General features: G+C 41.0%; 1 protein-coding gene across 4 annotated transcripts in view; it reads right to left on the bottom strand.

Moving 5' to 3' along the window:
- Positions 1-2,702: 2,702 nt before the first annotated feature.
- LOC138201054 (phospholipid-transporting ATPase IH-like) overlaps positions 2,703-26,484 on the bottom strand; it is a 34,783-nt gene continuing 11,001 nt past the window's right edge. The window contains exons 5-31 of one of the 4 annotated variants that reach the window (XM_069154158.1): positions 25,825-25,932; positions 23,625-23,753; positions 21,457-21,560; positions 21,309-21,356; positions 21,157-21,221; positions 20,959-21,040; positions 20,728-20,878; positions 20,423-20,620; positions 20,148-20,321; positions 19,450-19,616; positions 18,117-18,188; positions 17,032-17,105; positions 16,807-16,910; positions 15,646-15,827; positions 14,965-15,198; positions 14,648-14,825; positions 14,445-14,547; positions 13,952-14,097; positions 13,478-13,537; positions 12,378-12,505; positions 11,381-11,516; positions 10,863-10,886; positions 9,880-9,945; positions 9,502-9,605; positions 9,237-9,402; positions 8,413-8,527; positions 5,827-5,915 (exon numbers count right to left, since the gene is read on the bottom strand). In XM_069154158.1, coding sequence (XP_069010259.1) covers positions 8,450-8,527; positions 9,237-9,402; positions 9,502-9,605; positions 9,880-9,945; positions 10,863-10,886; positions 11,381-11,516; positions 12,378-12,505; positions 13,478-13,537; positions 13,952-14,097; positions 14,445-14,547; positions 14,648-14,825; positions 14,965-15,198; positions 15,646-15,827; positions 16,807-16,910; positions 17,032-17,105; positions 18,117-18,188; positions 19,450-19,616; positions 20,148-20,321; positions 20,423-20,620; positions 20,728-20,878; positions 20,959-21,040; positions 21,157-21,221; positions 21,309-21,356; positions 21,457-21,560; positions 23,625-23,753; positions 25,825-25,932 — 3,081 coding nt within the window. In that variant the 3' untranslated portion in view covers positions 5,827-5,915; positions 8,413-8,449. Of the gene's footprint in view, positions 5,916-6,978; positions 7,129-8,412; positions 8,528-9,236; positions 9,403-9,501; positions 9,606-9,879; positions 9,946-10,862; positions 10,887-11,380; positions 11,517-12,377; positions 12,506-13,477; positions 13,538-13,951; positions 14,098-14,444; positions 14,548-14,647; positions 14,826-14,964; positions 15,199-15,645; positions 15,828-16,806; positions 16,911-17,031; positions 17,106-18,116; positions 18,189-19,449; positions 19,617-20,147; positions 20,322-20,422; positions 20,621-20,727; positions 20,879-20,958; positions 21,041-21,156; positions 21,222-21,308; positions 21,357-21,456; positions 21,561-23,624; positions 23,754-25,824; positions 25,933-26,484 lie in introns of those variants that run through there. The other 3 variants (XM_069154161.1, XM_069154157.1, XM_069154159.1) reach the window with 3 other exon arrangements.

Raw genomic sequence — 26,484 nt, 5'->3', positions numbered from 1 at the left:
CCTTCAGTTAGGCATTTAGCTTGAAAACAATATGCCCCGCCCACCTATAGCAGAAACCTGACTGCTCACTGGGTGTCTTTTTTTGATAATTAATATTGAATTAATTATGGAAATATTTTCTGAGGGACCACCAGAACATTGATTAGAAGGAGTGAATTTAGCAAATGGCACTATTATTGACTTTGTATTTCACAATCCTTTTTGAATAGTGTCTATTGGAGCCAGCCCCTTGTGGCCGTCGGTGGTATTGTACTTTACGGAGCTGTCGCATAAGCTTCTTTTTTCAGACCCCGAGACTACGTCAATTTTGGTATTTATGGGCAGAAGTAAAAAAACAAAAGTAAAGTTTACCGAGTCAGTACTCAGAGCTGAGGTCAGCAAAAAGCAGTGCAGACAGGACAGATACAGGAACTAAAGCAACCATCTTCTAAGTGAGTACAATGTGCCTGTTGCTTAACCCTGTGGTGTACTCTGCTTGGGAGACATTGCAGCTCACCCAGGGAGCCGGACTCCAGCAACCTCACCTTTCAAACTATTTCCAGTCCCACAGAACAGGTGATTTATCTAAGCTTATGTTTCCATGCTCTCCTCCATATCCAGACACCTATGCTCCTCTGTCAGATGTACACTTAATCTCTAACACTGATAGAGCTGTAGGGCAGGGAGGTCCTCTCCACACCTAAAGGATTGGGTGTCTCAGGCCCTGCACTCCCTTTGTCTGCCTCTTCCCGATGGGTCACTCCGACCAGGCCTCAAAGAAAATCAGCAGCTTGAGCCACAGGGAGAATCGGAGATGGCTGAAGACTGAGCCTCGTGGTGCTTCATTTATCGGGCTGAAATGCTGACGACAACAAACTTTTCTTTTCACTACACCTGTCTGACACTTAGGTGGAGGAATGCATTGCTGCTTGATTAATGAATGGATGTTGACACCACCAGTGAAGGGTCCCCCAATTAAGTCCTGTCTGTGGCAAAAAAGGACAAAATTAGTGATGCCAGTTCAGATGGTGAGGAACGTGGGAGTGATTCAGGAGCTCAACCAGGTGCCCTGCCTTCAAATGTTTAGGCCCCGTCTGTCTCATCACTCAGATAACACGATGGCTGTTCGTCAGATCCCAATAAAGTCAGGACAGCAGAGCCTCCGTCTACCTTCTACTGCAGGCTAAAAATCCAACCCAATTTTTCAGACTACATCCAACAACCTTTGCAAGGTCAGTCTTGGAGAAAAAAAAAAAAAAAAAAAAGCATTTTGAATTGTCACAGCTCAAAAAGCATAGGTGTTAGCAACTAGTATCGAAATGGCTCTGCTGTGTTAAAGTGTTGCAGCAGTGAGCCATGCCATTATGATACTGAGGCAGCATGCGCAATATCAGGACCACGACCCTGAAACTGAAGTAGCTGAATGAAATTCAGCAGCCTTACACCTGTGTTTTTCCTACTGTGACGTATCAACAACAACCAAAAAAGCTCCCCCTTTTTTTTTTTTTTTTTTTTTTTTTTTTTTTTACACATTAAGACTCTTTACAGGTCTGATGAAGCTGTAGAAACTCTGGTAAATTGTTTAAAGTGATGTCACTTGAGATACTCAAAGTATAAAACAAAAACCTTGGAGATGAGCAGCTGTAAAGAAGTGAGCTTACCTGGCCTTTGAGGCCCGCTCCTCATTTGGTCTTAAATGATTTAGAGGCTCCTCCTTTACTGCTGTCGTCTTGCTGCTTGCCTATCTATCTCCATGCCTATCTATCTCCATGCCTATCTATCTCCAGAGGAATCGCCTGTGGTGGTGTTGCATTGTGGGTAATATAGGCGTTTGACAGGGAGAAAAGGACGTGAAATAAAAACGTGATATATATCTGGTTCTGCTGCATTAACTGTCCAACATGAGTCCCGACAGTGTTATAGTCTATGTATAAGACTGGAATGATAAACGTGTGAAGACAGGAAATTATGGCCGAATTGGAGTTTTTGTTGGCTCGGTAAAGAGATGGAGAGGTTGCTTACTGATTAAGGGGCAGGTGTGCTAACTGGTCGGCGGGGTTCACCTGGTGGATGGTGGACTGAGGACCTCTGCTGGACAGGCAGGGAATGACAGGTTCTGAAATGACAGGACAGGCGCAGCATGTGGCAGGAAAAATGTTCTATGGTTTGAGGATCGTAAAAAGTGTGGATATTCTGAAGCGTAAAATCGAGACCTACCTTTTTAGTCTGGCCTTTACTTGAATATCATTTAGGTCTATTTAATGTGTTTATTAAATTATCTATTTAAACATTTTACCTGTTATTATATTAGATTTTTTTTTATTAGATTTAAATTTATTTTATAAAGAGTTGTTAACTCTATTTCAGTATTTTATTTAGCTTTTTCTGTGAATTGTGTTGATTAATTAATTAATTATTTATTTTAGTTTGTTTTATTAGCTGACATAGTTGTATAGGTGCTTTATTTTCATATTATATTGAACTCCTCTGGTGTTTCCTCATTGCATATCTGTGACAGATTTTCAGGTTTCCCCGAGTTCCTTTGCTACAGATTTTACTGAGTTTGTGCTCAACAATATATTTATTAATTGCATTGAGTGTGGATGGTTTGAGGTGTGTGTGGGTGTATGTTAAAAAAAAAAAATAATAATAATAATAATAATAATTAAATTGTATTATTGCTTTTACTGTAAGCCTTTTATTTGTATGAAAAGTGCTATACAAATAAAGTTGGATTGATTGATAATATGTAGCACTAACAGAGAACAAGTGTTTTCACTTTCTTTATTACAAGCAGAATGACAATACAGTGCTTTGCCCTCATTTGCTACAGACAGGCTGGCAAAAAGTCAACAAGTGAACTTTTTGAAAATTGTAATCCAAAAAGGAAATAAAGTAATTTCTCAAAACCTGTTTAGTAATACAAACAGTGCCATACTAAAGTTATGATATGAGGCGTGCTGCTCAGAGCACAGAAGTCAACATTTCAGACCTTTGCCAAGCTCAGGAGTGACAGGATGAGCACCTGCTGTTGTGCTGATGGACTTCGAAAAAGCAGTTTGACATTCTGATCAGCAGAAGAAGGCTGGTGTGATAAACCCATTGAGACAGAGGCTGACACTTTACAGACAGTTCATTCCTAGTCAAGTTATTTGGTCACTTCTTTTTTTTTTTTTTTTTTTTTTTTTTTTTAAATCTCACCCACCACAATCTTCTTAGAAAAATAACTTGTGAGGAAGAGTGAACTATAAACCCCCAGTTGACAGACAATAGACCTTGTTTTTAGAGTAAAACGGATCTGTTGTAAAACAAAGTGCAGTGTGTACAACTATTGGTAAATCTCTAATGAATCATATAATGTATATTTTGCTCTCATTTTGGTTACAAACTTGAACACACATTCTAACAGAGTTAAAATATAGTCTTCTCTGAGATACAAAAGTAGCAAAAGAAATATTCACAATGAAAAACAGAAAAATGACCACAAAAAATAAAAGTTGTGAAAATGTGAGCTGTGGAGGACTCAGCTATTAAAATAATGTTTGAAGAATGACTACAAAAAAAAAAATCCCCATCACATCATGGAAGTTAAATAGACCTTTACAGCATTATTGTAATAGGATTTGTGTGTGACATGTAGAATATGTCTGGATAGATTATGACAATGGCACAGTGAGGTGGGACACTGCGCTACAAGCACCAAGGTCTTTCCTTTAAAACAAATTGAGGTCAGGATGTTGGAGCCCCTGTGTTAAAAACACTTTGTGGAGGCTTTGAGGGCTTTGAAAACTGAAAGGGACAAATCCAGACCTCCCAGCAGACAGATAAATCATCTGTGTCCCGGTAAAAAAATACTGAACACCTGTTATTAAATCTATACATGTTGGCAGATGGTGATGTGTATGAAAATAAACTGTATAAACATACAAAAATGCTTCAGAATCTCACATTCAAGACTTCCAGAGTCAGTCACTTGCTATGTAACCCGACAGATATGCTTTGGAAAAAAAAGAGGACTTTTAGATGTTAGAAATGCAGAAAAGAGGTTCATCCATAATGAGCTACAATCTTCAGCTGGAGGACATGATGGACAAATCAGTTCAACATTCTCATTGATTTGATTGTGACATCGCCGATTCAAGTCTCCCGCCTACTCACAACAAACTATACTTATATAACTTTAACACCCCTTCTCACTACAATATATAGCAAACAGTTTTTAAGTTACATCCATACACAAACAGTGACTGACATCAATAATTTTAGAACAATACAGAAAAAACTCATGGATTAATGCAACAGAGACATCCCCGTATAACATGACAGCATGACATTAGCATTCTGACATTAAACGCTTGCATAACACAGAGCATGGCAGCAAACACACAAGCACAATGCAACAGTGAGAAATAGCAAGTCACTTTAGGACATCCATAAATAAAAAATTAAAAAAAACCTCGTCATTCCCAGGTTGCTGCTGTGACCCGACACGGCCACATGGTGGCAGCAGAGGGTCCACTGTTCACTGAGGAAGACAAAAAAAAGTGCCATGCTATGTTTGGTGATGAATGATGTTCTGGGACAAAGGAGGATAAGGAACAACCGAGAGAAGAATAGATCAGCATGCAGAGAGAGATCCGACATGCTACACTGACAGATAAGAAGGGAAACAAAGCTCGACACGATCGTGAGGGTAAAAGAAAGTAGGAAGAGGAATAGCAGACACACTGTACCAGACATATATGCCCTCTGCACCTCCTTGTACTCTCACAACCATGTTTGAAATGACCTCGAAATATAATACACTGAAAATGGGTATTTATGAATTAAGGCAGGGTGGCTAAAATACTGCACATCCCCTTTTTTAGATTTCCTCCATCTCTCTCCTTTATAGCTGATGGGTGTGTGTGTGTGTGTGTAAGGCTTTGTAATAAACCACTTCTTCTTTTTGTTTTTTTGTCTTTTTTCTTTTCTTTACACCTTTCTCCTTTGGCTCCTAGCCTGCTGCTGCTGTGTGGTTACCTGTAAGGCAAAGGTGTGTCACATACAGTACAAACATACAATAACAGGCAAATACATGCGTACTCTCGCGCACATGCACACGCACGCACACCTAAAGGGCTGAGCTTCACGGCTACCCCTTACTTGGCCAGACCACGTACTGTACATAAATGTTTTCTCGACAAACATTTACAAAGAAGCAAAAAGGACACGGGAGTGGAGGAACAGGCAAGAATGTTAAACAAAGAGTACAAAAAAAAAAAAAAAAAAAAGGCTGGACTGTAGACATGTTCAAACAGGACAGTTCCACAGTGCAAGAAACACCTTCGCAAATGGTTCCCCTTTTCTTCTTAGACTTTTTCAAGTAAGAGTTTGAACAGGAACTTAGATGAGACATAGACAGAGGCTACACTGAAACGAAAAAGTATGAAAAAGGTATGAGAATGAGGAGCAATACTATCTGAAGGGTTGTCCACTCAGGTGTAGCCCAGAGAATGCACATGGTGAGGTCAGCATGGTATGCCCATGCTTCTGATGTGTGTGAACATGTTTTGTTCTGTGATTCCTTGACCCTTGAGATGCAGATCTTGGTCCTACATCTTGGGACGAGCTGTATGTTTTAGCCCATGAGATACACATAGTTTCAGAGACTGCCTTTGTGTTCACACGGAGGTCTCCGGCCCTGGAGCGCAGTAGGCGAATCCTGCCCCTGAGAGACGGAGCATGTAGGGGCTGAGAGAGCACAAGTCTGCCCCCGCCCCTTCTGCCAAGTGGGCCAGGAGTTTCTGGGGAAGAGGATCGGACCTGCAGAGCGACAGAGTCTCCGCAGCGCCGAGGTGGAGGTGAGAGGAGTCCGTGCTCATGCCTTTGTAGGGTCGACGGAAGGACAGTGGCGTCAACTCAGCCACGCCACCCGGCAACAGCTTCTCATGATCCTACAGAGAGGCACCATCATGAGGAAATTCAAAACAGAGAAGAGGATCAAACAACATAACTTGTGAATGACAACATACATGAGAAGGTTTGACACATAGAGACAAACAGCAGATTTTCGGAGGGTTTAACACTTTTCTTGAGATATCCCCCCGTTTAGTTTCAAAGACGAATGACAACATGTCACGGAACCTTGAATCAAACGTACAAAACAAACTGGACTGATCAATAACGAGAAACCCTCTGAAAATCCCCATTCGGACTGACAGTCATGTTAGATTCAGCATGCTCATGAAATGAAGACAAAATTCACACGCAATCCCATCTTCCAACACCAGATGTCACCAAAGTTCCTGGTAAATTTTAGATACACTCTATGGTTTGCCAAACTGCAACTGGGTAAATATTTGTCCACATTAGTTTAGTCTGTGACATCAGTGTCACACTAGGTAACTTTCAAGTGGCTTTGGTTGAGTTACAAACTAAATATTTATCTAACCTGTATTAACTTCTAAAGCATCCTCTCATAAGCCACAACATAACCTCGTAACCTTCAGTTCGAGGACCTCTTGAGTTACAGTCCTGGACCAAAAAAAAAAAAGCCTACTACTAGTTGAAGCCCACATGACAAGTAGCAATGAATTTTAAGTAGCCTGGGTCTAATAAAGACAGGATGAAATTTCTAATTTGGTTGCAACCCAGATCAAGTTAATTCCCAACCCACATGCAGTGAGAAGCACGGCACGCTTTGAAACCAGCAATGCACTGTTAATTGGGGGTTGTGCTTCCTGAAAGAAGGTTTGACAGAAGGAAGCACACTTATATTGGCTGAGCCCGCCTCAGCCTGAGGCCCAGCAGGACTCCAGGCCGCATGCAGTGCAGAGCAGCAGGAAGCATCATGGCAGCAGCATTAAGAACCCGACACCTCACTGTCAACACCCTCTGTGTGCTGTTACCATGGTGACCCTAGCCCTTCCTAGGAGAAGGGAAAGGAGGGCGTGGGGGGCTTTAGGTTTTGCTGAGCGGGGTGCTGTGGCTGTGTGACATCATGGAGTCATAGGTCCTAGCAGAGTAGAGCGGGTCCCTCTCATTGCCTTCATAAGCAGTGCCAGGAGCCATACAGCCCTCCAGGGCCCCCACTGTCCTTACCTTCTGTGGATGACGTCAAAGTAGAGGAGGTGATAATGGAATCTGATCACACTTTATGTCTTGTATCTAGAGTAGTAATATCCAGATAGAGTCGAGATTTACTTCAAGCAGTGTTGAGTTTTGAGTGCCGACACATGATCAGTTCTTTACTTTGTGGGAAAAGTGTAAGCCCTGTTAAAATGATTGCACGGATGAGTGCACATTATACACTTGGACTCATCCAATCAGCAACAGAGGAGGACTGCTGTGCCTCTTTGGTATTTTACTTTGGTTATGGATCAAAACATTCAAAACATTGTCCTGTTTTTTTTTTCTTTCTTTTGCCTAATCCAATAAGCTGGAGCAAATTTTGCATTAGAGCTTCTCTTCACACTCAGCAGCCTTTCAGTGCAACGAGGACATATTTAGAATATGTTTACTGTACTACATCTAGTCATTGAATGATCCCGGTGTGTTTTCTGTGTATTTAACAGAGTTCAGTTGTGATTTGACCAGACAACACACATTATTTAAGAGACAAAAATGAAAAGCTGTGAATGCCATGGACCTTCACAAAACTAGGTCGTTACGCCACAGTTTGCAAATCTTTTCGCTAAATCATATTTAGGTTGACAGATAGTTTCTATGTAGGCTGCGGTGGTTTAACAAAGACAATAAATTTGGGTTGGAGCTAATAATTATTTTCATGATCAGAATCTATTCATTGTAAAATGTCAAAAAATAGCAGAAATGTTCTGTATAATTTCCCTGAGCATAAGGTGACATTATCAGATATGTTTTGGACAACTATTATTCTAAAAACCATGTATTTAGTTGAAAGTGAGCTAGAACCAGAGAATATTTTGCATTTTTACTTTCTCAACCATTGATAATAATTTTTTTGCAGATTGACTTATTGATTATTTTAACTCCAATAAATAAAACAAACAATATGCTGGTATTTTGTATGGAAGACGATCTGCAAACCCAGCTGTAGGCCTAAACTATTCCTGTCAAACAGCTCCAGGAAAACCTGACATGATAACTTCGTACCATCCATGACCATCATTTAAAAAAAACAAAAAAACACAACAAAATGACAACATAAAATACATGGTATTGTGCATGCAACCTACATTTCTTAAACACAAAATAAGGATACAAAACACATGAAATAAACAATGAAAAGATGACTTCAATGGGAGGAAAAGGACACTACAAATATAACCTGGTTTACAAACCAGACCTTGAGGCATGTTCAATAGCAGTTAGTTTCACATTAGGCAAGGTGTGGAGACAGTGCTAAGTGGTTCACACTGGGACAACATGCCACCATGCATACAGAGATGAGGGCTTAAAAGAGAGAGTCACCTCCTCTTCCTGCTCCTCTCTCGTCTCTCTGGGCCAATCAGAAACTCATTCTGCTGGAGGACTGAGAAAGCATGAAGATGGTGGACGGCTCCACAGTAAGGCATCGACGGGTGGACTGCAGTTACCACGAAAGAGCGTGCGAGTTCAAGGGCAGAGTCACAACCACACAGGAGCAGGAAACAAGAGATGGGAAAAGAGAGGAGACAGTAATGAAGAGGGAGGAAGAGAGAGGAAAAGAGGGAGCATGACAGTGGTAAGGATAAAGCATAACACGGTGAATGAAATGAGAAAAGGGAGAAAGGAGCAACGGGGTACGGTGTGAATGTTTATTACGGTGATCCATTAGGGTGCAGTGAGAAAGGAGAAAAGAGGAGAAAAAGCACAGGAGGAAAAAAAATCTGTCAGACCTTTCACTCATTTTTCCATTCATGGTGAAGCTTGCTTCACAGGAAGGTAAAGCTAAGCCACGGGGAACAGGAAGTCATAGTAAATCCCGCTGATGCTCAAAGCTATTAGGGATCCTAATGGTCTTCCTGGATGATTAATAGAGTGGAATAGATTCGCAGCTTATTCCTATGGAAATTCTATTTAGTATATGAGGTCATTTTAGTTTGTGAACTGCCAAAAGGTACCATTTAACAGTTGTTTTTCTTTTTTTTTAGAATAAGGAAAAGCATTAATTAGTCATTGGTTAATGGCTTTAGCGAAGCATTTAGTTAATACAATAAGAAATAACTATGGGGGAAAAAACTACCACCTAATTTGGGATCAAGACTATTTAAAGATCCAGTTTCATTGTGCAGTTGGTGCCAACATCCTCCTACCTGTGCACGTTCGGTGGCTGTGGGACACATGGCCCTGCAGAGGACTTTCTTGATGACATCTGGCAGCAAGCTGACGGTAATAAGGAGGATGATGCTGAGCCAGGCCGGACCACTGGACAGCATCTGCATAAACACGTAGTACATCCTCTGGTAGTTCAGGAAGGGCCTGAGCAGCAACAGGAGAGGATGAAAAGGAATAAATTTCCCCAAATCCACTGATTAACATACACTTTACAGATACAAGTTAAATCAAAGCATATCATACCAAATGATACCGCCCCAGAGAAGAGAGAAAATAACATAGAAAAGCAGTGAGCCCCAGATGACAAAGTGATTGATCCAGGTCCAGTGGTGTGTGTCCAAGGCAAGCTGGAACAAACAGAATAAATACATAGTAAACACTAAACTAGTCAATGAAGTTGATGGCTTTGTCTTTAGGCTTCAGTGCTGTGCAAACTAAGCAGCCAGTGTAGTCAATCATTTATGTAACATAATAGTTAACATGTGTGCCGCAAGCGCGTTCACGTATACGATGAGGAACACGCACACTGTTAGTAACCTTATTGAAATGGCTGGATTATGTAACACAATAGTGACGAGTGGCTTTCCCTCATTTCATTTATAAAGACACGTGCTCACACACCTTGAGCGTAACGGTGAACACCAGCACAGTAAAGACGAGGGTCCCAAACGTCCAGTTCCCAAACATCTGTGAGGGAAGAGAGGAAGACGAAGGTTAGTGGCGGCATCAGTCGCACACCTCGATCCCCCTGCTCACGGATTAGTGAACATCCTGTGGTTTTACAGTACATCTGAGAGCACGAAAAAAAGGAGAGAAGAGCAGCCCTCACATCCTATCTGCTGTAGTAAGAGATCATCTGTTTAAAAAAAAAGAGAGCAATCCCTTGACTTTCTTATAAAGGTTTGTGGCTAATAAACTGGAGATATTTTCACTTCCTGTCTCAGCATCCACATTTTTCTACCTGCTGAAATCCTAAAAAGGTTTGAGCAGACATCATGACGGTGCAGATGGAATGAGAGAATGGAGAGGGAGGAGGGTGAAGGGATAGGGAGATCAAGGCACAGACAGTGGAGAACTTATGTAATAACAACAGCTGGTTGTTGGTGCCAGTACACCTAGCTTTACTAGAATTCCCTCATCCATTATTCCTTTCCATTTTAAACCTTCTGGAGCAGTGAAACCACAAACCAACCACAAGAGCTTCTGGCACAAATACATGGACACACAATACACACACAAATGCACAAACACAGTAGACAGAAAAAACAAACAGATGTTGGCTCTTCAATCTGGAGCACATATTAGTATTAATCTATTTACTACCACAAGGAAACACAAGGATAATGTAGGGAAGCATCTGAGGTTTCTAGGGAGTCGGTGGAGTTGTTAATATCAGGTACTGTGCAGGATTCAGGGCTTTACAGAGATTAGGGAAATAATGGAGGACTAGAAAAACTACACATTCAAATGAAAGTGCATGGATGACGTGAAGTGAGAAAGGATGAAACCGGATGAAACGGTCAAACTGAAAGCGTAAACGGTACGACAGGAACTAAAAGAGCGTGAAAGACAGAGAGAGCTGACAGGGAGGGAGACAGGCTTACCATCTGTGTGTTGGTGGTCATAAGCTGAAGAAGAAGAAGAGGAAGAAGAAAAGAGGAGCAAAATAAAGAGAGAGGAAGCAGAGAGAAGGAGGGGGGAAGAAAAAGAGAAAAGAATCAGGACAAAGGGTAAAATGAATTTCAGGATGTTTCAACTTAAAAAACAGGACCAAAGGCAATCAAAAACAGTTGACATGATACAAATTAACAATACAGAGAAAGATGCTATTGCGTTGTCGATATGAATGGAGATCCAATGTTGCTGACCTATGGGGGGCCCAGAAACATCACTGTTACAGATCCATAATAACAAAAACAGGACCAGAAAGTCAAGCCACTGCACTTAACTCCTCTCTAATGAGAATCCAATGGAGATGAGCGAGTGTTCCTAAAGACAGAAAAGACTTGATATCCTCTTCAATTCGCTAAATGACACCCGGACACCACACTAAATGACTTAACTGCTCTGTTTCTACTCAACAGTTCTCTCTGCTTCTATGTACACAGAGACAGAGGCTCACCTGGCCATTGCTGGTGAAGGTGGTGTTGTCGAACAGGAAGTAGGCACCAAAGAAGAAGATAACAGCGTCAAAGACACCCAGGCACGTCCAGTACAGGAAGACAGGCCAGCGGAGGAGGGAGTTCTTTGCAATGTCCCTGAGAGAAACGGGCAGAAAAAAGGAACAGCTGAGTGAAAGATTTCATCACAACTGAGCCTGTCACAATTAACACACAATTATTTGAAATGATCACAAATCATTTTGCATAATCGTTAGAATTGTTTCTCTTCATTTGCATAAAAGCAGCTGCATGAGACTAAGAGATGTCAGATTTACGTCACTATTTCCACGATATCTTCTCAAAGATTCGAGTTCTGACTCTTCTTTTCATGACATCGGGTCGTTTCACTTCCTCTTCTGCCGTGGCATAAAAGCACAAGTGGAGAATTAGCACGACCGGTTGATGTTATCTCGAGGCCCTTAACTTCTCATTTTCGACTGACCACATTTTGATGAGCATCTATTGACATTAACATCATGGCATTAGTTGGAAAGCCAAACACGACAGCACTGCTGTGGGCACATTTTGATTTTGGGCCAAATGAAAAAGGAGAGGAAGCGATTTCCCACCCAATTCGCCCAACTTGGAAAGACAGATGCAGTCGACTGTTTGTACCCTCATTGGCACACATTTCTTTAAATATTTTAGTATAAGTCTTTGTATGTGGAATTCCTGTTCAGAAAGCACACAAACAATTTTGATTTACATGTTCTGATGTTCAGTGGCAATAACTTACAAAAGTGCATTATCAAACTATGATTAAGCTTAAGCTATAACAATTGTTTCAAATGAACCAAAAAAGACAAAACATGAATTACAATTGGTTGTATGAAAAATTGTTTGTTTTCAAAAATTTCAGGATCATGACAGCTTCAATCACAACAGTCATAAACAACGTAGAAATTATATTTATATACAGACAACATTTAGGGATCAGACAGTTACATCTGACCTCACCTGTATAAGGAGGGCTCTCTCTTCAGGGTCTCCATGGTGACGTGCTGCTCAACCAGGCTGTACAGGAGGATGGGGAGTGAGGTGAAGCTGATGTTGTACAGTGTCAAATATGCGGTGTCGTACAGAGGCTGCAGAGGGAACGCAATACAGACGACATTAGACATCCTGAACTGAAAGAAATCTTAAAATTTAAAGCTGTGTTGATAAAAAGAAAAAAATGTGGCCACTTGGGAAATAAGCAGAATGAGGTAAGAAAATATCTAAAAAATTGCCACCTTGCAAAGTTGAAAATGTGTTTGCAAAAAGTTGCCTATTTACACATCTAGCACAAATAAATTAATTGTTAATAAATAGTTTTATTTGCAGTCTTAATTTTTTAAGTACATTTTTTTTACAGTACCAAAAAATATCATTTTACATCTTGTTTTAAGCTTCTTTCTAGAGCTCTACCAAGAACAGCCTGTTTTGTGTCTTTGTTATTAAAGCACATTGATATAAATGACCCTCCGTTTTAATCGGCTGACTCTTTTCTGAGTGACGCACATCATAGGTTTTTTTCCGTTTTGTAGCTTTCTGGATCTGCAACAGGATGACAGTTATGTATTTTCTTTCACATAAAATGTTGGACAGTTTCAATTCAATTCAATTCAGTTTTATTTATATAGCACAAAATCTCAACAGAGGTTATTATTATTATTATTATTATTATTATTATTACAACAGTGGACCGAGCTGAGGGTATACATATGACATGAGCGTGAGTGACATAACAAACCTACGGAGGTCCAAACAGCACAGTGGCTGGATACGGGCTGTGTGCATTTCTCTGTGGACTGAGCGTTTTGACACTTTCACAGTATTTATACAGCACCTAGACCTGCTTTATCATCTAAAAGGTAATTAAGATTTATACAATGTGGGACCTCTAACATTAATTTGGAGCTGTGTGCTTTTCCTAACAAAATATATCCAATATTAGACAGATAGATATTAATTATTTACTATATAAAGCTACTGTGAGAATAAGTAATGAATGTACATAGTACGCTGTGTGCTTGAATACTGTGACTCTGACAGAGTACAAAGTACAAAGTACCCACCTGCTGGGAGAACCCACAGAAGAACTGATACAGGAACTGAGGAAAGATGAAGCATACATTCTGGAAAGATTTAAGAGAGAAAAAAACAACAAGCGGAGAAAGTGATAAGCTTGTGACAAGTACAAGTGAAGAGATTTGAAGAATCTAAAAATGCTACTATCTACACATTTCTGTTTATGCAGAGATTGTGTGCTATAAGCTCTCTGAGTGGGCCGCAAGAGGTGGCCTGCCAAAAAGGAAGAAAAAAAAAAAAATGAATCAGTTGGCAAGGCACTGCTCGATGTGGAAGCCGCCCACACTGATCATTCGTGGCCATGAATCCAGGAGAATGTTGCACCAGGGATTCATGAATCCGGTAATCTGTCAGAGTAGCTGCAAAATCTGGTTCTTTGTAACTCAGTGCTTCACTGGGAATGACGGTAAAGTGATTAAAATGTGTGAGCCACTGGAGCGCGGCAGGCATTCGTCTAGTACCTTGTAGAAGAAGTACTGAACAAGCTCAGCGATTCGGATGTAGTAATAGTGGCCGTGAACAAGTAGCATCTTCTTCAGGTGTTTGAATTTGGGGATGGCATAGTCACTGTTTCTTGCTGCCTGTCGGCCTTCTTTACCCATGATGCCTGAGGAAACAGAAGAGGGTTAATTACTATCTGAGCAGGGATGTAACCACAATAACTCAAAAATGACTATTATATTTAGAGAATCAATGATCTTCTTTGAATTTATCTAAAATTTTACACACAAACATCCTCAGTAAAGAGCTATCCCAAGTCAGCACCAAATGTTAGAAATTTGAGGTAAAAAAAACATTTTCAATGAATTTGATAAGGGCAGCTTGATCAGATTTGTAATATTCGCAAATATAACTGTCAGTATGGGCTTTATAAAGCAACTTGGGCACTAACACCAACAGTGTATGGATGATTTAGCAAATTAGCCACTAATTATGGTCGTAAAATGAACTCACCAATGCCCACATGTGCCTCCAAGATCATGCTGACATCGTTGGCTCCATCGCCAATTGCGAGGGTTATGGGGTGCTCCTTGGAAGCTTTAATTAGCTTCACAATCTGCAGAAACAGACAACACATTACAATTAGTACCACCGTGACTGTCTCATTTAAGAAGGCATCAAGAGTGTATCTGCAAGAGGAAGTGCAGCTCTGTCACCTGTGCTTTCTGCAGTGGTGCCATGCGACAGCAGAGCACAGCGCTACAGTTGCGACAAATCTCTAGAAAGATCTCTCTGTAGTTGCCGTGGCCAGCACACTCCTGGTTGGGCTTTAATACTGCAGAAAGAGTGGCTCCGTCGATGATCAGACCAAAGTCTAGGCAGTCCACTGACAACCTGAAACAACATATCACAGATCGATCGACAGGGAGATTTATCTACACAACCAAAGGACCAGATATGTTGTATGTGGATGGAGAGCATTCACTAGGTTGTGCAGTACATGCTATGGATATACAAGTGCATTATCTCATACCCAGATATCGAGCGTTGTCTGAGAACGGTCCTGTTTAGTTCGAACAGCACGTCGTGCAGACTCTGCTCCTCTGTGCGTTTCTTGGTCAGCTCCAGGATCTGGGTGCTGCGACGGAACAACTTGCTGGCGTAGCAGGTGGCCGCCGCCGTCTCCATCTTGTCCCCTGTCAGGACCCAAACTTTCATCCCAGCCTTGTGCAGTGACTCAATGGTGTCTGCAGCTTTCTCTTGGAGCCTGCACATCAATAAGTCAATAAGTGTTTCAGCCTCCATCGGGGTAGGTTGAAGCATCCATCAAAGATTCAATCAATCCAGTACCAACTGGTGATAACTTATCAATGCATGACCACCCCTGTCCCTGTCCATTAGCAGTTTATCTATTACGAAATGAAACCGTCACTCAATTGATCAATCAGTTAGGACTTTAGCAGACCACAAAAACATCTCATATTATCACACAGTAGAAGAAAAAAGGAGAGAAAAAGAAACAGAAGGCACGCCAGTATTAATAGTAAGTCACATATTAAACTTAGGCGGAATCTTTTTTGCACTCTTGAGTCATGAAAATACTTTGAAGACCACATAATAATGTATTATTCTTCCCCTCTTGTCCCCATGCTGCTGTGCTGTTTTTAAATCTCTCTGTTCCTCTCTCTCTAGGTCTACCTCTCCATCGACCAACCTGTCCTCCACTGCTGTGGCGCCCAAAAGGACAAAGTCCTTCTCGATGATGTCATAGGCCTGCGCCAGCCTCTGCTCCCTGTCCTGCAGGGCCAGCTTGGCTTCAGTCAGGTGATGACACGCTTCCACGTATTCGGACTCTGACAACCTTCGATAGGCGACGCACAGCGTCCGCAGCCCCTCCTGGTGTTAAAGTGAAGAGAGATGGATAGAGGTTATTCAATTTGTGACTTAATATGCAGCCACTGTAGATGCTATCCGCTATCATGGGACCCTGAGGGGGTTTGTTCAAGTTAGATCAATATGGGCTTCGGAAGGACAGTACCAATACCTTTATATGTTGCTACTTTAGTTCAATAAAACAAGCCAACAACACTGGTATATTATCACATGATAAGGTTGTCACAAACAAAAATAGTTTTCTAACCACATCCAGCAAAGAAAGAGCAGCATTAGCATTTATTTGTCGTCACGTTTGTGCCCATCAGATCAATATAAGTCCAATATTCACTTTCTGTTTAGCTGTTTTGGACCCAAAACTCCTGAAGGGAATATCTGCCTCTTTAACTGCAACATGCTCCACTTCATCAATTCGATGTTAACGTTTCCTGCCAGTTCTTTTGGTGTGGTGGAGCCTGTAGTGGGGTTTCCAGAGATTTTCTACTGAAATAGTGGTCTGCATTAGTTGGGAACTAGGTGGACAAGACAGTAACGTAGTAGTTGGTAAAAAACAAAACAATAAGCTGAAAGATACTAAAATAGTCCATAGTGCTCAGGCAGAGTTGTCCGATAATTCTGTGTTAAAAATACCGTTAATGCTTTCACATAAAAAAAAGAAATTGCATTAATTGCTAACATCAAATTATTGATTATCTTTAAGTTGCAGATAGAGCAAATTTTATATAATTTCCCCCTAAAAATTGTCTCTTTCTTGCCAGTAGTATTTAAGTCATTATGGTTGACTGAACCTCTTGTTTGAACCTTTTATTTTTTATATTTATGAAATTCTTTTTTATGAATTAGTAGCTAAGGATATATCATGGCCCTAAAGCTATGAAAGATAGCACTGAACAATAGTTATACCAAAACTGGCTTCATGCAATGTGTCATCACACCCATTTTACAGTGCAAAGTATCTGCGCTGGTCAAACTGTCCACTTACTACAGCATTCTGTTCCACCCGGGCTTTCACTTGTTCCACCTTTCCAGACACCACCCGCGGGAAAATGGACGAGTCTGCACCCTTACAGAACAGCAGGTACTCTCCTGAGAGGTCCCAAACACACACAAACCAAACACACTTAAAGCAAACTGCAAGAACATGCTAGTATCTGATCATGAATCTATAAAAAGTATTAACATAGCCCTGCGTGTGAGAATGTCTTACCTGAGCTGGACTTGACGATGACACTCATTCTCCTCCTGACAGAGTCAAAGTTCAGGACATGGAGCAGCTCAAATCTGAAGGAGAGACATAAAAGGGGTAGTTAACTTTCCAATTCGTAAATACATTAATCATCCTTTGTGGGTTTTTCCAAAGTCTCGCAAATGAAGGATCATTTGTACAACATTGTTGTTTTATAAGTGGACCATAACAAATTAATTTTGGTAAGTACACACTTTATTTTCTGTTTCTATCTGTTTAAAAGTCTCATTTGTGTTTGAGTGAGTGAGGTGACCAAAAAGCAAAACAGGTATTACATGGTTTGATCAGGCTTTTCAAAGGTGCCCGTTTGACAAATAATGACTTCAAATGACATCCTGATTATTCATCTGCAGCACAATGACGTTTGAAAGTGTTTTATTCACAGTTTCATTTAACTTTATACTTTGTATAATTTTTAAGATTAGTAACTTGCATCTACTGACTCTTACTGTGTCTTCTAATTGAATGTCTCTCTTTTTGATTACTTGTTCTCAGAAGATAAATAAAGTAATAACATTTTTGATTAAATTGTTTGGTAGTTTGTGCTGAGGGCCATAAAAATGTGATTCCTTATGATGGGTAAAAACAGTGTAAGAATCCACTAGATCCTTTTTCCTCCAAACTCTCCACAACTGCAGGCTGCCCTCCCACATCCCCCACCCCTCTCAAGCTACCCTGCTTCCTTAAAATAGCTCACTATTGACAGGCCACTGCGGTGAGCGATGGAGAGAGAGAGAGAGCGGTTACACGAACACATCCTACGGATCAAAACATTAGTCCCTTTCCACAAAACCACTCTCTAATGGAGTCTTGCTGCCTCCATTGTCACTGATCAGCTGGAGCAGTTTGCTTCTAAAAACAGGCCGTGCTCAGCCCACTCTTTTGTGGTTGTTGTTTTTTGTAACCTCTGCTGAACTTGAAACACAAGCTGGGAGCTGTTTCCCTCCAGTCAGCTGCGGTATGACCACACCTCCACCAACTACTCCCACTTTATCTCCTGTGCAGTAATCACAACAGGCACTTACTTAGACACTTAGTAGACTAACCTTTCAATCTCGTCATCTTTGTTGAGGATCTCCATGTAATTGTCTTTCAGCCTCAGATAGGTGTAACCCAGCCTGGCAACCAGAAGGAACGGAAAAAAGATTTAAACTCACAGACAGGAAGTGTCCACAAATACTATTACTCGGTTATGTCACACTTGGAAAGGCTGCAGTTTCTTCTGACGCATTTAACGTAACCTGAGCTCACAGACAGTACTTGTACTTGTATCTGTGAAAGCAATATATGAGGGCAACATACTGTGACGCTGCATGTTTGATGTTTGTTACGTGTGTCTAAGGCAACGTTGAGACTGAAAATATCACACTGTTAAAACAAGAAGAAAGGCTCTGTTTTGTTACCAATATGTTGCTTCAAGCACAAGTAAAAAAGAATAAACATAATGCGGGAAGTCCGGCTATGATTCGGGAAGGATTATACAACTCTGAAATTTTCACAGCAGTAATCAAGTCAGCCTGTGGCGCTGATGTTTTAAATTCTTTCTACCAAGAATGTGCCGCTTTGACTGGCCAACAAATTTGCTTTGCTGGATTGCACTACAGCCAAAGTTGAGTCAGGACCAACTATTTTGTTCGATGACCTTGCCTTTTTTTGCCGGCACCAGAATCCGCTGTTGCGCCATTGTGGTGGTCTGATTGGAATCCATGAGGAGGGCTGTTTTTTCTAACACAGAACTAATGGGAGTCTGAACCCACCATCAGTGTACTGCTGACTTTCCATCACAATGGATTTGAGGGTTTTCATGTCCATACTGGTTGAACACAGTAAGACTAGTTTCTCTTGCTAAACAAACTTCCCTAATATTAGGATGCTTAATACACCTTAAATGTCAATATGACAACTTTGACAATTCCATTAGTCTTTATTGTCTTTCTTGCATGACATATGTTTTAGAGATGATTGGACCTACAGTTACTTAAAAAATGTCAATGAATTTAATGAGAATCAATAGAACTGTCAACAATTTATTTCCTTACTTGGAGAAAAAAGATGCATTGTACCAATGTGCTCCGGCAGCACAACATATTACTACTTACTATTTATGTTTACAAACAATTATTAAATATGACGCCAATGAAGTATAATTTAATCCAGTCCTTTAAAAAATTGGGCCAATGAATATAAAGAGCTACAATTCATACACGGTCCATCTGATGTGAATGTTAACGGCCTCAAGCTGATGCACAAAATCAGAACCTTTTACTTCCCAGATCCAATGTGACAGAGTGCAGCACCAACACAAAGAAAGCCATTCCCTGCCTTATTACTTTGAGACTCCAAAGTAAGTTAACTAATTATGTGTTTTAGTGTGTGTACCTTTTCATTCCCTCCACCAAAGCCACCTCATCCGGTGAGGAGGAGATGTAGAAGGAGGTGGGCCTGCCCTGGTGGATGCCCCTCTTAATGCCATCCACTGTCTCCTCCTCCTTCACCTGCACCGTGTGGCACAGACAAAGCGCCCGGAAAAATAGATCCTCGTGTTCCTACAGACACATGAAATGACTCTATTTATTTAATGCAGGTAACAGGTAAGTTCAGTTCAAAACAATAAAAGTGAAAAACTAAACCTCAAGCGAATTTTTTGGACATGATTGATTCTGTGTAGTCGTTGCTGATGTATTTTTTTTACTACTCTGCTAAAAAAAAAAAAACAGCAATAAAGCAGAACATTTTTTCCGCACATTTGAGTTTTGGCAGTGAACACTCCTCTCTCTCTCTAGTCATCTGTGGTGGCTTCTGCTGCTCCTGCTGACTACGGTGTTTTTCTTTTATTAAATCTAAACTAATCTTGGTTGCCACAGCCATAAATGCAAGGCTCATCACTTTTCTGCATACCAGAGGACCTTTTTCCCATTTAAGACAAAGCAAACACTTTAAAAAAGAAAACAGTGAAGTCTTCATGACCTGGTCTGCATCCCTGCTGTGGTTATAAGTTTTCCTTTTATCGCCACCTTTTTTGGTAGCAGAGTCAGCAAAGCCAACTCTGTACTGAAGCTGGATATAAAAGCACTTACTCTCCTGTATCCTCCAGGTGAGGAGTCTATCATGTCTATGCTGGAGGCAGCGCTGAGGATTTGGCCATTGCAGATCGCATGCGGGATGTAGACGTTCCCGTCAACGCAGCATTCGATAAACTCCATGTTGTTCTCCGTCAGAGTTCCTGTCTTATCAGTAAACACATACTCCACCTGGGAGGGAGGAAGGGGAAGGGTACAGTAAGGGCATGTCTGCACAAAGTTTACATTCAGATAGTGTATGCAAATGTGTGTGTGTGTGTGTGCTGATGTACCTGTCCCAGCTCTTCGTTCAGGTCGGAGGTGTTCACCTGAGCTCCCTCTCCCAGCTCTTCGTCAAACATCTCCTCGTCCCAGGTGATGAAATAGGAGCCGAGAAACTTCTGCATCTCCACCGTTACGTACATAGACACCGGGATGATGTAATTAAACAAGACCATAAAGGCCAAGAAGTCTGTGAATGCTCGGATGACCTGAAGCAAGGAGATAGACAAACAACAACGAAGACGTTTTTAAGGAAAATTATATTAAGAGGTGGGCGTTAAGATTTTGTTTTGAACGTAGAGAATCGTGAACGGACCACGTGGCGCTGGCGCTCGTTCTCGGTCCTGTGATTGTACCAGGGTTCGTCTCGGTCGGGGTACCACTGCCAAGCGTATTTCAGAACAGTGTTGATCACCGCTTTACTGATCAAGATGCACAGATACACTATCAGGAAGGCATTCATCGACCTGCAGAGAGAGGGGAGAGATGGGTCAGGAAATGAACCCATCTCTAAAAATCAACACTAAATCACAGAAGTTAGTCTTACTTTTCCACAGCAGAGCGCTTCTGAGATTTAGACTGGTAGTTAAGTGCCATCTTAGTCTCCATGCCAGTGTAGACTGCAACAGCTGGAGGGAGAAAAGACACAGAGCTACAGTGAGAAAAATGATAGCAGCCTTTCCTCAACCTAATGTTAAACATTACAACATTCAGGAGACATTAAACAGACTAAAAATTGTACCACCATAAATATGTTGTGTGTTCTTCAGTGTGGCTCCTCTAAGGAGCAGGTTCTCCGCCCCCAGTGGTCTGCAAGAATAAAACAGATCATTAATCTGAGGAAAATAGACAAAATGTATGTAAGGAAGCACATGCACACGTAGAAAGTACACCCACCTTGCCACAGGCTCTTTGTCCTTGTAAGTATTAATGCGTCCCACAAATCTGGAAAAAGTCACAGCAAAATTAAATCAAGATGCACACAGCAGTAAGGTTAGATCTTGTAACAGCTCAGTGTATACAGATGCATCAGTGTCACGCTCACTTATAGAGGTCAGGCTGCGGTTGTTCACATTCAATAGTGGCGTGTAGCGAATCCACCTCCCGCTCTGTTCTAAAGGCCATGGTATCTGGTACAGCATAATAGGTCTGATAGAAAGGTGAAGGACGGGGGAAGAAGAAGAGGAGGAGGACAACAGAGAAAAATGTCCCCCACAGTCACTAATGAGAACAGGGTTCATTTGACACCTTTAGCCTCAGCAGGTCTTCTAAATGACTGGGAGAAATGTGGAGGGAGGGAGATGAGGCTGCTGGTGATGCCTGGGTCAGCAAGGGATGGTGAGCACATCGGGGGAGGAGGGGGGGGAGGGGTCAACAACCATGTATATTTAAACTCAAACCACAGTCTCAAAAATACACAGAAGACACTCCAAGTCAACATTTCATTTTGTGTTTTCCCTTCAATAAAGGCACAGCCCAGTTCTGTTCTGACGTATCAGTCAAACGGGTACTCTATAGCTCTCCCACGTCTTCGTCCTTGAGAGAAGCCTGACTTTGGAAAGGCTTTTTTCCCTCTTAAATACAAACAGACTTGTGTCTTAATGGTTTTTACTCCCAGATCAAAGTCGAAGAATCCAGGGAAATCCAGTGTTGCTTACTTTTAATGGAAATGACCAAAAGCCTTTGCGAAAAGTAGCTGGATGTTGCTAAACAACATCATGTGTTAATTAGCACATTCATGACGTCATCTTATTGTATTTTCCCTCTGCCGAGTGTCAAATGGTGTCAGCCCTTAACATCTGGTTGCTTCTCTGCTACAGTCTGTGCTCATATCTACAGAACTGAATTTTAATGCAGCTGAATTGCCAGTAAAGTTGTTTGTGATATCTACATGTAAAATGGTCACTCAGGAAGACAGTTAAACGGAACAGTCTTTTTCTTTTTTTTCTTCACACAGCACACAACCTTGCTGCCACTCACTGAACAGCAGACAGAGGTGGTCTGAGGATTCTCTTCTATGGAAAGTAGCTCAGGTTTGTCCAAAAAAATTACATGCTCTTTGAAAAAAATATTGCAACAGGGGTCTAAGAAGTCGCTAAACTTAGTAACAAAGTCACTACGTTGGCAACACTGGCTATAAAAGAAGTAGATAGAATAATGGCGTGGGTCGTAGTTGTCACAGTGTGTCTGCTCAGCCATGCGTATGTATATGTATATATATATATAAAACCTATATCATTATTCAATAGGAAGCAAGTGTGTGTGTGTTGGGCTGCAGCAGATGACTATTTTAGTTATTTAATTGATCAGCTGTTTTTCTTGATTAATTGTTGTTTGGAAATAGAGAAAAAAAAGCATTGCTGTCTCCTTATCTTAAGATTAATTTTTCAAATAGTTTGATTTGTCTGATTAAGTCAGAATTGTAAAGAAATGTGGTTTACTACCACATTTGAAAAAGATAAGCATCAAATACTCCTAATTTTAGCAGCTGGAACAAAAATATGTTGTATTTTTGCTTAAAAGAGGAGCCAAATGATTGATCAAATGTCAAAATAGTTGCAAATTAATTATCTATTAATTGATGAATACATTTTTCTGCCTTTTTAATTATTGTGTATAACTTTATTTAAAATTATTTTGAAAACTGTTACACAACCTCAAGGACAATCTGTTTTTAAATGATCATAATGTGAGTTACTAAAATTTGGTAATTGTCACAAAAAAAAATTTTTTTCTTTATCTCATAAAGACATTTTTTTTTCTCACATTCCAATTTTTTGGAATCAAGAACACAGCTTACTTATCTTTTCATATTTTATATCCTTTACTGACCACAGATGATCACACACATGAAGATTTGCTGTCAACAACACATCATGTTTGTGATTATAATGGCTGGAAACAGTGTTGTGGTTTTCTTTTGTTGTTACTGAGTAAACAGATGTTTCGAATAAAATCTCAGTGTTAAAAAAAAAAACCCAGCTTGTAATACTATTATACTATTACATAACCAGTGTTGTTCTGTGTGAGCAGCATGCATTGTTTGGTTTCAAAAAGGGATTATGCGCTATTTTAGTGCTATTGGAGGCCTTGAATCTAGCTGATTAATTTCCCAGACTCTTAATGACCCATGTAAACTTCGCCTTATTTTGTGATCAAAGACAGTAAATTTAAAACCAAGCTAAAAAGAAGTAAGATTAAAAGTTCTGGCACCTTGTGACTGGACTCCCCATCCAGGCTGGCGGTGGTAACGTAGCAGGTCCCATCATGGCGGCTGGAGGAGAGGAGGATGAGGTCACAGGGGAACGTCTCGTCCTCCCTCACCATGACGATATCCCCCACCTGACAGAGGAGAACAGAGACATCCCATAGTGGCGTTCATATCAATAATAGATGAGAAGATTTTTTTTTTTAACATAAGACAGACCTGCGGGTAATCATATGCTCATCCTTTACCATTCCTTTTTTTTATTCAAGGGATTGAGAAGTTGCATAACGGATTATGCGAGCAGAGCAGCTTAAACTCTGATAAATCCCATCTCTACGGTGACCATACACATGACACACGCTCTCTGATTTTGCATGATTAATGTATTCATCATTATTCCTGCTCCCGATTCACACTGTAATCCTTGCTGTTTGATCTGCGGTAGTGAGAAACCTTGGTACAAAAAAACACCGCATGACAACAGAGACAGACGGCGAGAGAAGAGGTGGAGAGAAGGGACAAAGAGAGAGAGGACGGGAAAGAGACGGAGACACGTGGATGTAAAACGTCTCTTCTCATCCAATGAATTTCAGGGAAGGCTGCTGCTACGGTAGCACAAACTACAGTGCTCTGCAGCCTTTAAGGTTTGGCAGCTGTACTGAAACTATATTCTGAGCCGACCCTCAACATCCCACACAGTCTCTGCAAACTCAACCAGAGCAGCAGACACAGCAGAAACTTGATGTACCAGCACCCATTACAAACCTCCCGGCACAATAATGAAACAAGACTGCGCTACAGTATCCAGTATCTACGGATCTATATAGGTGGCGATGAGCGGGACACAAACATTATGCAGTAGGACACTGTTTTCATTCACTCTTATGAACAGGTGATATAGGAGAGGTTTCTGCAGAGCAGCATGCCATTAGTAGAACTACTCCATGTTTTTCCACAGAAATTTTGACATTCGCTCCTGCATGCATCTGCCACCTGAAGGACTGCATCCAAAACAAAACAAACTTCACGAGAGTCTGATTTTCTCTACTTTATCACCTCTTTACCATTCTGACCGCTGTGTTGCGCTGAGCACTTTACACTGCTGGAGTCGTTTATTTTCATTGAAGAATCATTTATATAAACCAGTCGTGACTTTAAACATCTCCAACTTCTGATTGGTTAACATTTAGAACAATTACTGTTTGTGTTGTCTTGTTTTGGTATTCAATTTTGAGCAACATGAAGCATAAACATTAACCTGAAAACATTAAATATTAAAATTTGTATAGGATGAGTGTGGTGATTGTACTGTATAGTTTTATATATAAATAGATCAATAATGTTCACTTCTGCTAACAAGTATTAGCCCGGAGCCTGATTTACATTATTATTTTGTGCAAAGAAATTACTCTTACAGAAAAAAACAGCTTCCCATGTTTTCCACATGGGAACCATGTGATCACATGTATTAAATGTTTACCACATGTTGCAACATATGATAACATGGGGAACATATGTGAAAAAGTTTTCATATGGGAATCTACATGGGCTTCACACATTACACCATGAAAATGTTCCAAAACCACATGTTCTACATGTGCACAGTCACGTGTGTATGTGAGTTTTTGCATGTGTGAAATTGATGTGTTTTTTCTGTAAGGGTAAAAAGAAGAACAACTTAATTATTGAATTGGGTTTCAATAAAGAAAGACAAATTAGGGGCTGAGATTTTTCCACAAGTCATATTTCAATAGATAAGACTTAAGAGAGCAGTCAGCAGGTTTATCTGAAATGGTAAAACTGGTAAACCTCATGATTAAACGTCAGCGATACATGAAATCCTGTGTTTTTGAACTGGACATCAGAAAGACAGACTGAGCCTCACTACCAAACAGTGATTCACTGTTGCTTCAGAGTGACGATTAGCGGAAGACGCCAGGAATATCTTAATTTATGAAATACATCAATCCTGCTCATCCTCCGAGGGACACTTGTGTGCTGCGCCAGGGGACAGTTTACTACAGTTTCGGGGCAATTAATTGTTGTGAAAGTCAAGAAAGAGCAAGAGAGCCAGGAAACAAAGTTGGAGAGGACTGCACAGAGGGAAGGAAAGGGGGAGTTATAGAAAAGGTGAGCTATGCAGCAGCACAGCAGTGTTGCTTTGTGGCCTCAGGTGCTACACTGCTCTAATGAGGCCATTCTTACCCGTAGCTTGTGACTCTGCGTCCTCACCCCTTTCCCCTGCTGCACCACGTCCACCGGACACTCGTTTATAGAGCAGTCAGCTTTGTGTCTGAGCCAGTCCTCGTAGCCCTGAGAGAGATGCAGCGAGAGGGTTGCAGTGAAAAACAAGATTGTGAGGGAAGAGGCGTAGAAAGTGGATGTGTTTGTTGGCTAAAAAAGAGAATATAGATTATTGTGCAAAGAGAAGTGGGGCCAGAGCATAGCATGAGCGAGAGAGGGGGAGAGGTGAAAGTCATAGTCTGTAATTAATTAGCATTGTGCTCCCTAAGCTTAGTGACCTGTTTCCTGGATTTCTAACTAACATGTCATGTTTTAGATTTATGTCCCAGTGAAGCTTAGGTTCCTTAGCTAGAACAGCTCCATCTATCACTGATAGTACCCCATCTCTCAGTGGCGGGACACCGTGGAGAGGATGCATCTCCCAGGGGCATGGGATCCTCGGCGAGAGTGATTAACAGAGGACACCATTCATTATCATATTTCTCACATCACCAGACATATTCAATGGCATGTCCTTTTCGCTTGGAGAGGAATGTGTATATACAGATAATAGAGCGCCCGATTGGAAGAGAGTGTGTGTATTTGAGGGCCGGGAGCTGGTGTGTGTGTGGAGGCTCGTTG

This window comes from Embiotoca jacksoni, unplaced genomic scaffold (genome assembly GCF_022577435.1).
Source record: "Embiotoca jacksoni isolate LCO1_2020_lvr unplaced genomic scaffold, fEmbJac1.0.p SCAF_2, whole genome shotgun sequence".
In the NCBI taxonomy this organism is placed as follows: Eukaryota; Metazoa; Chordata; class Actinopteri; family Embiotocidae; genus Embiotoca; species Embiotoca jacksoni.
This window is presented reverse-complemented; position numbering and strand designations above follow the sequence as displayed.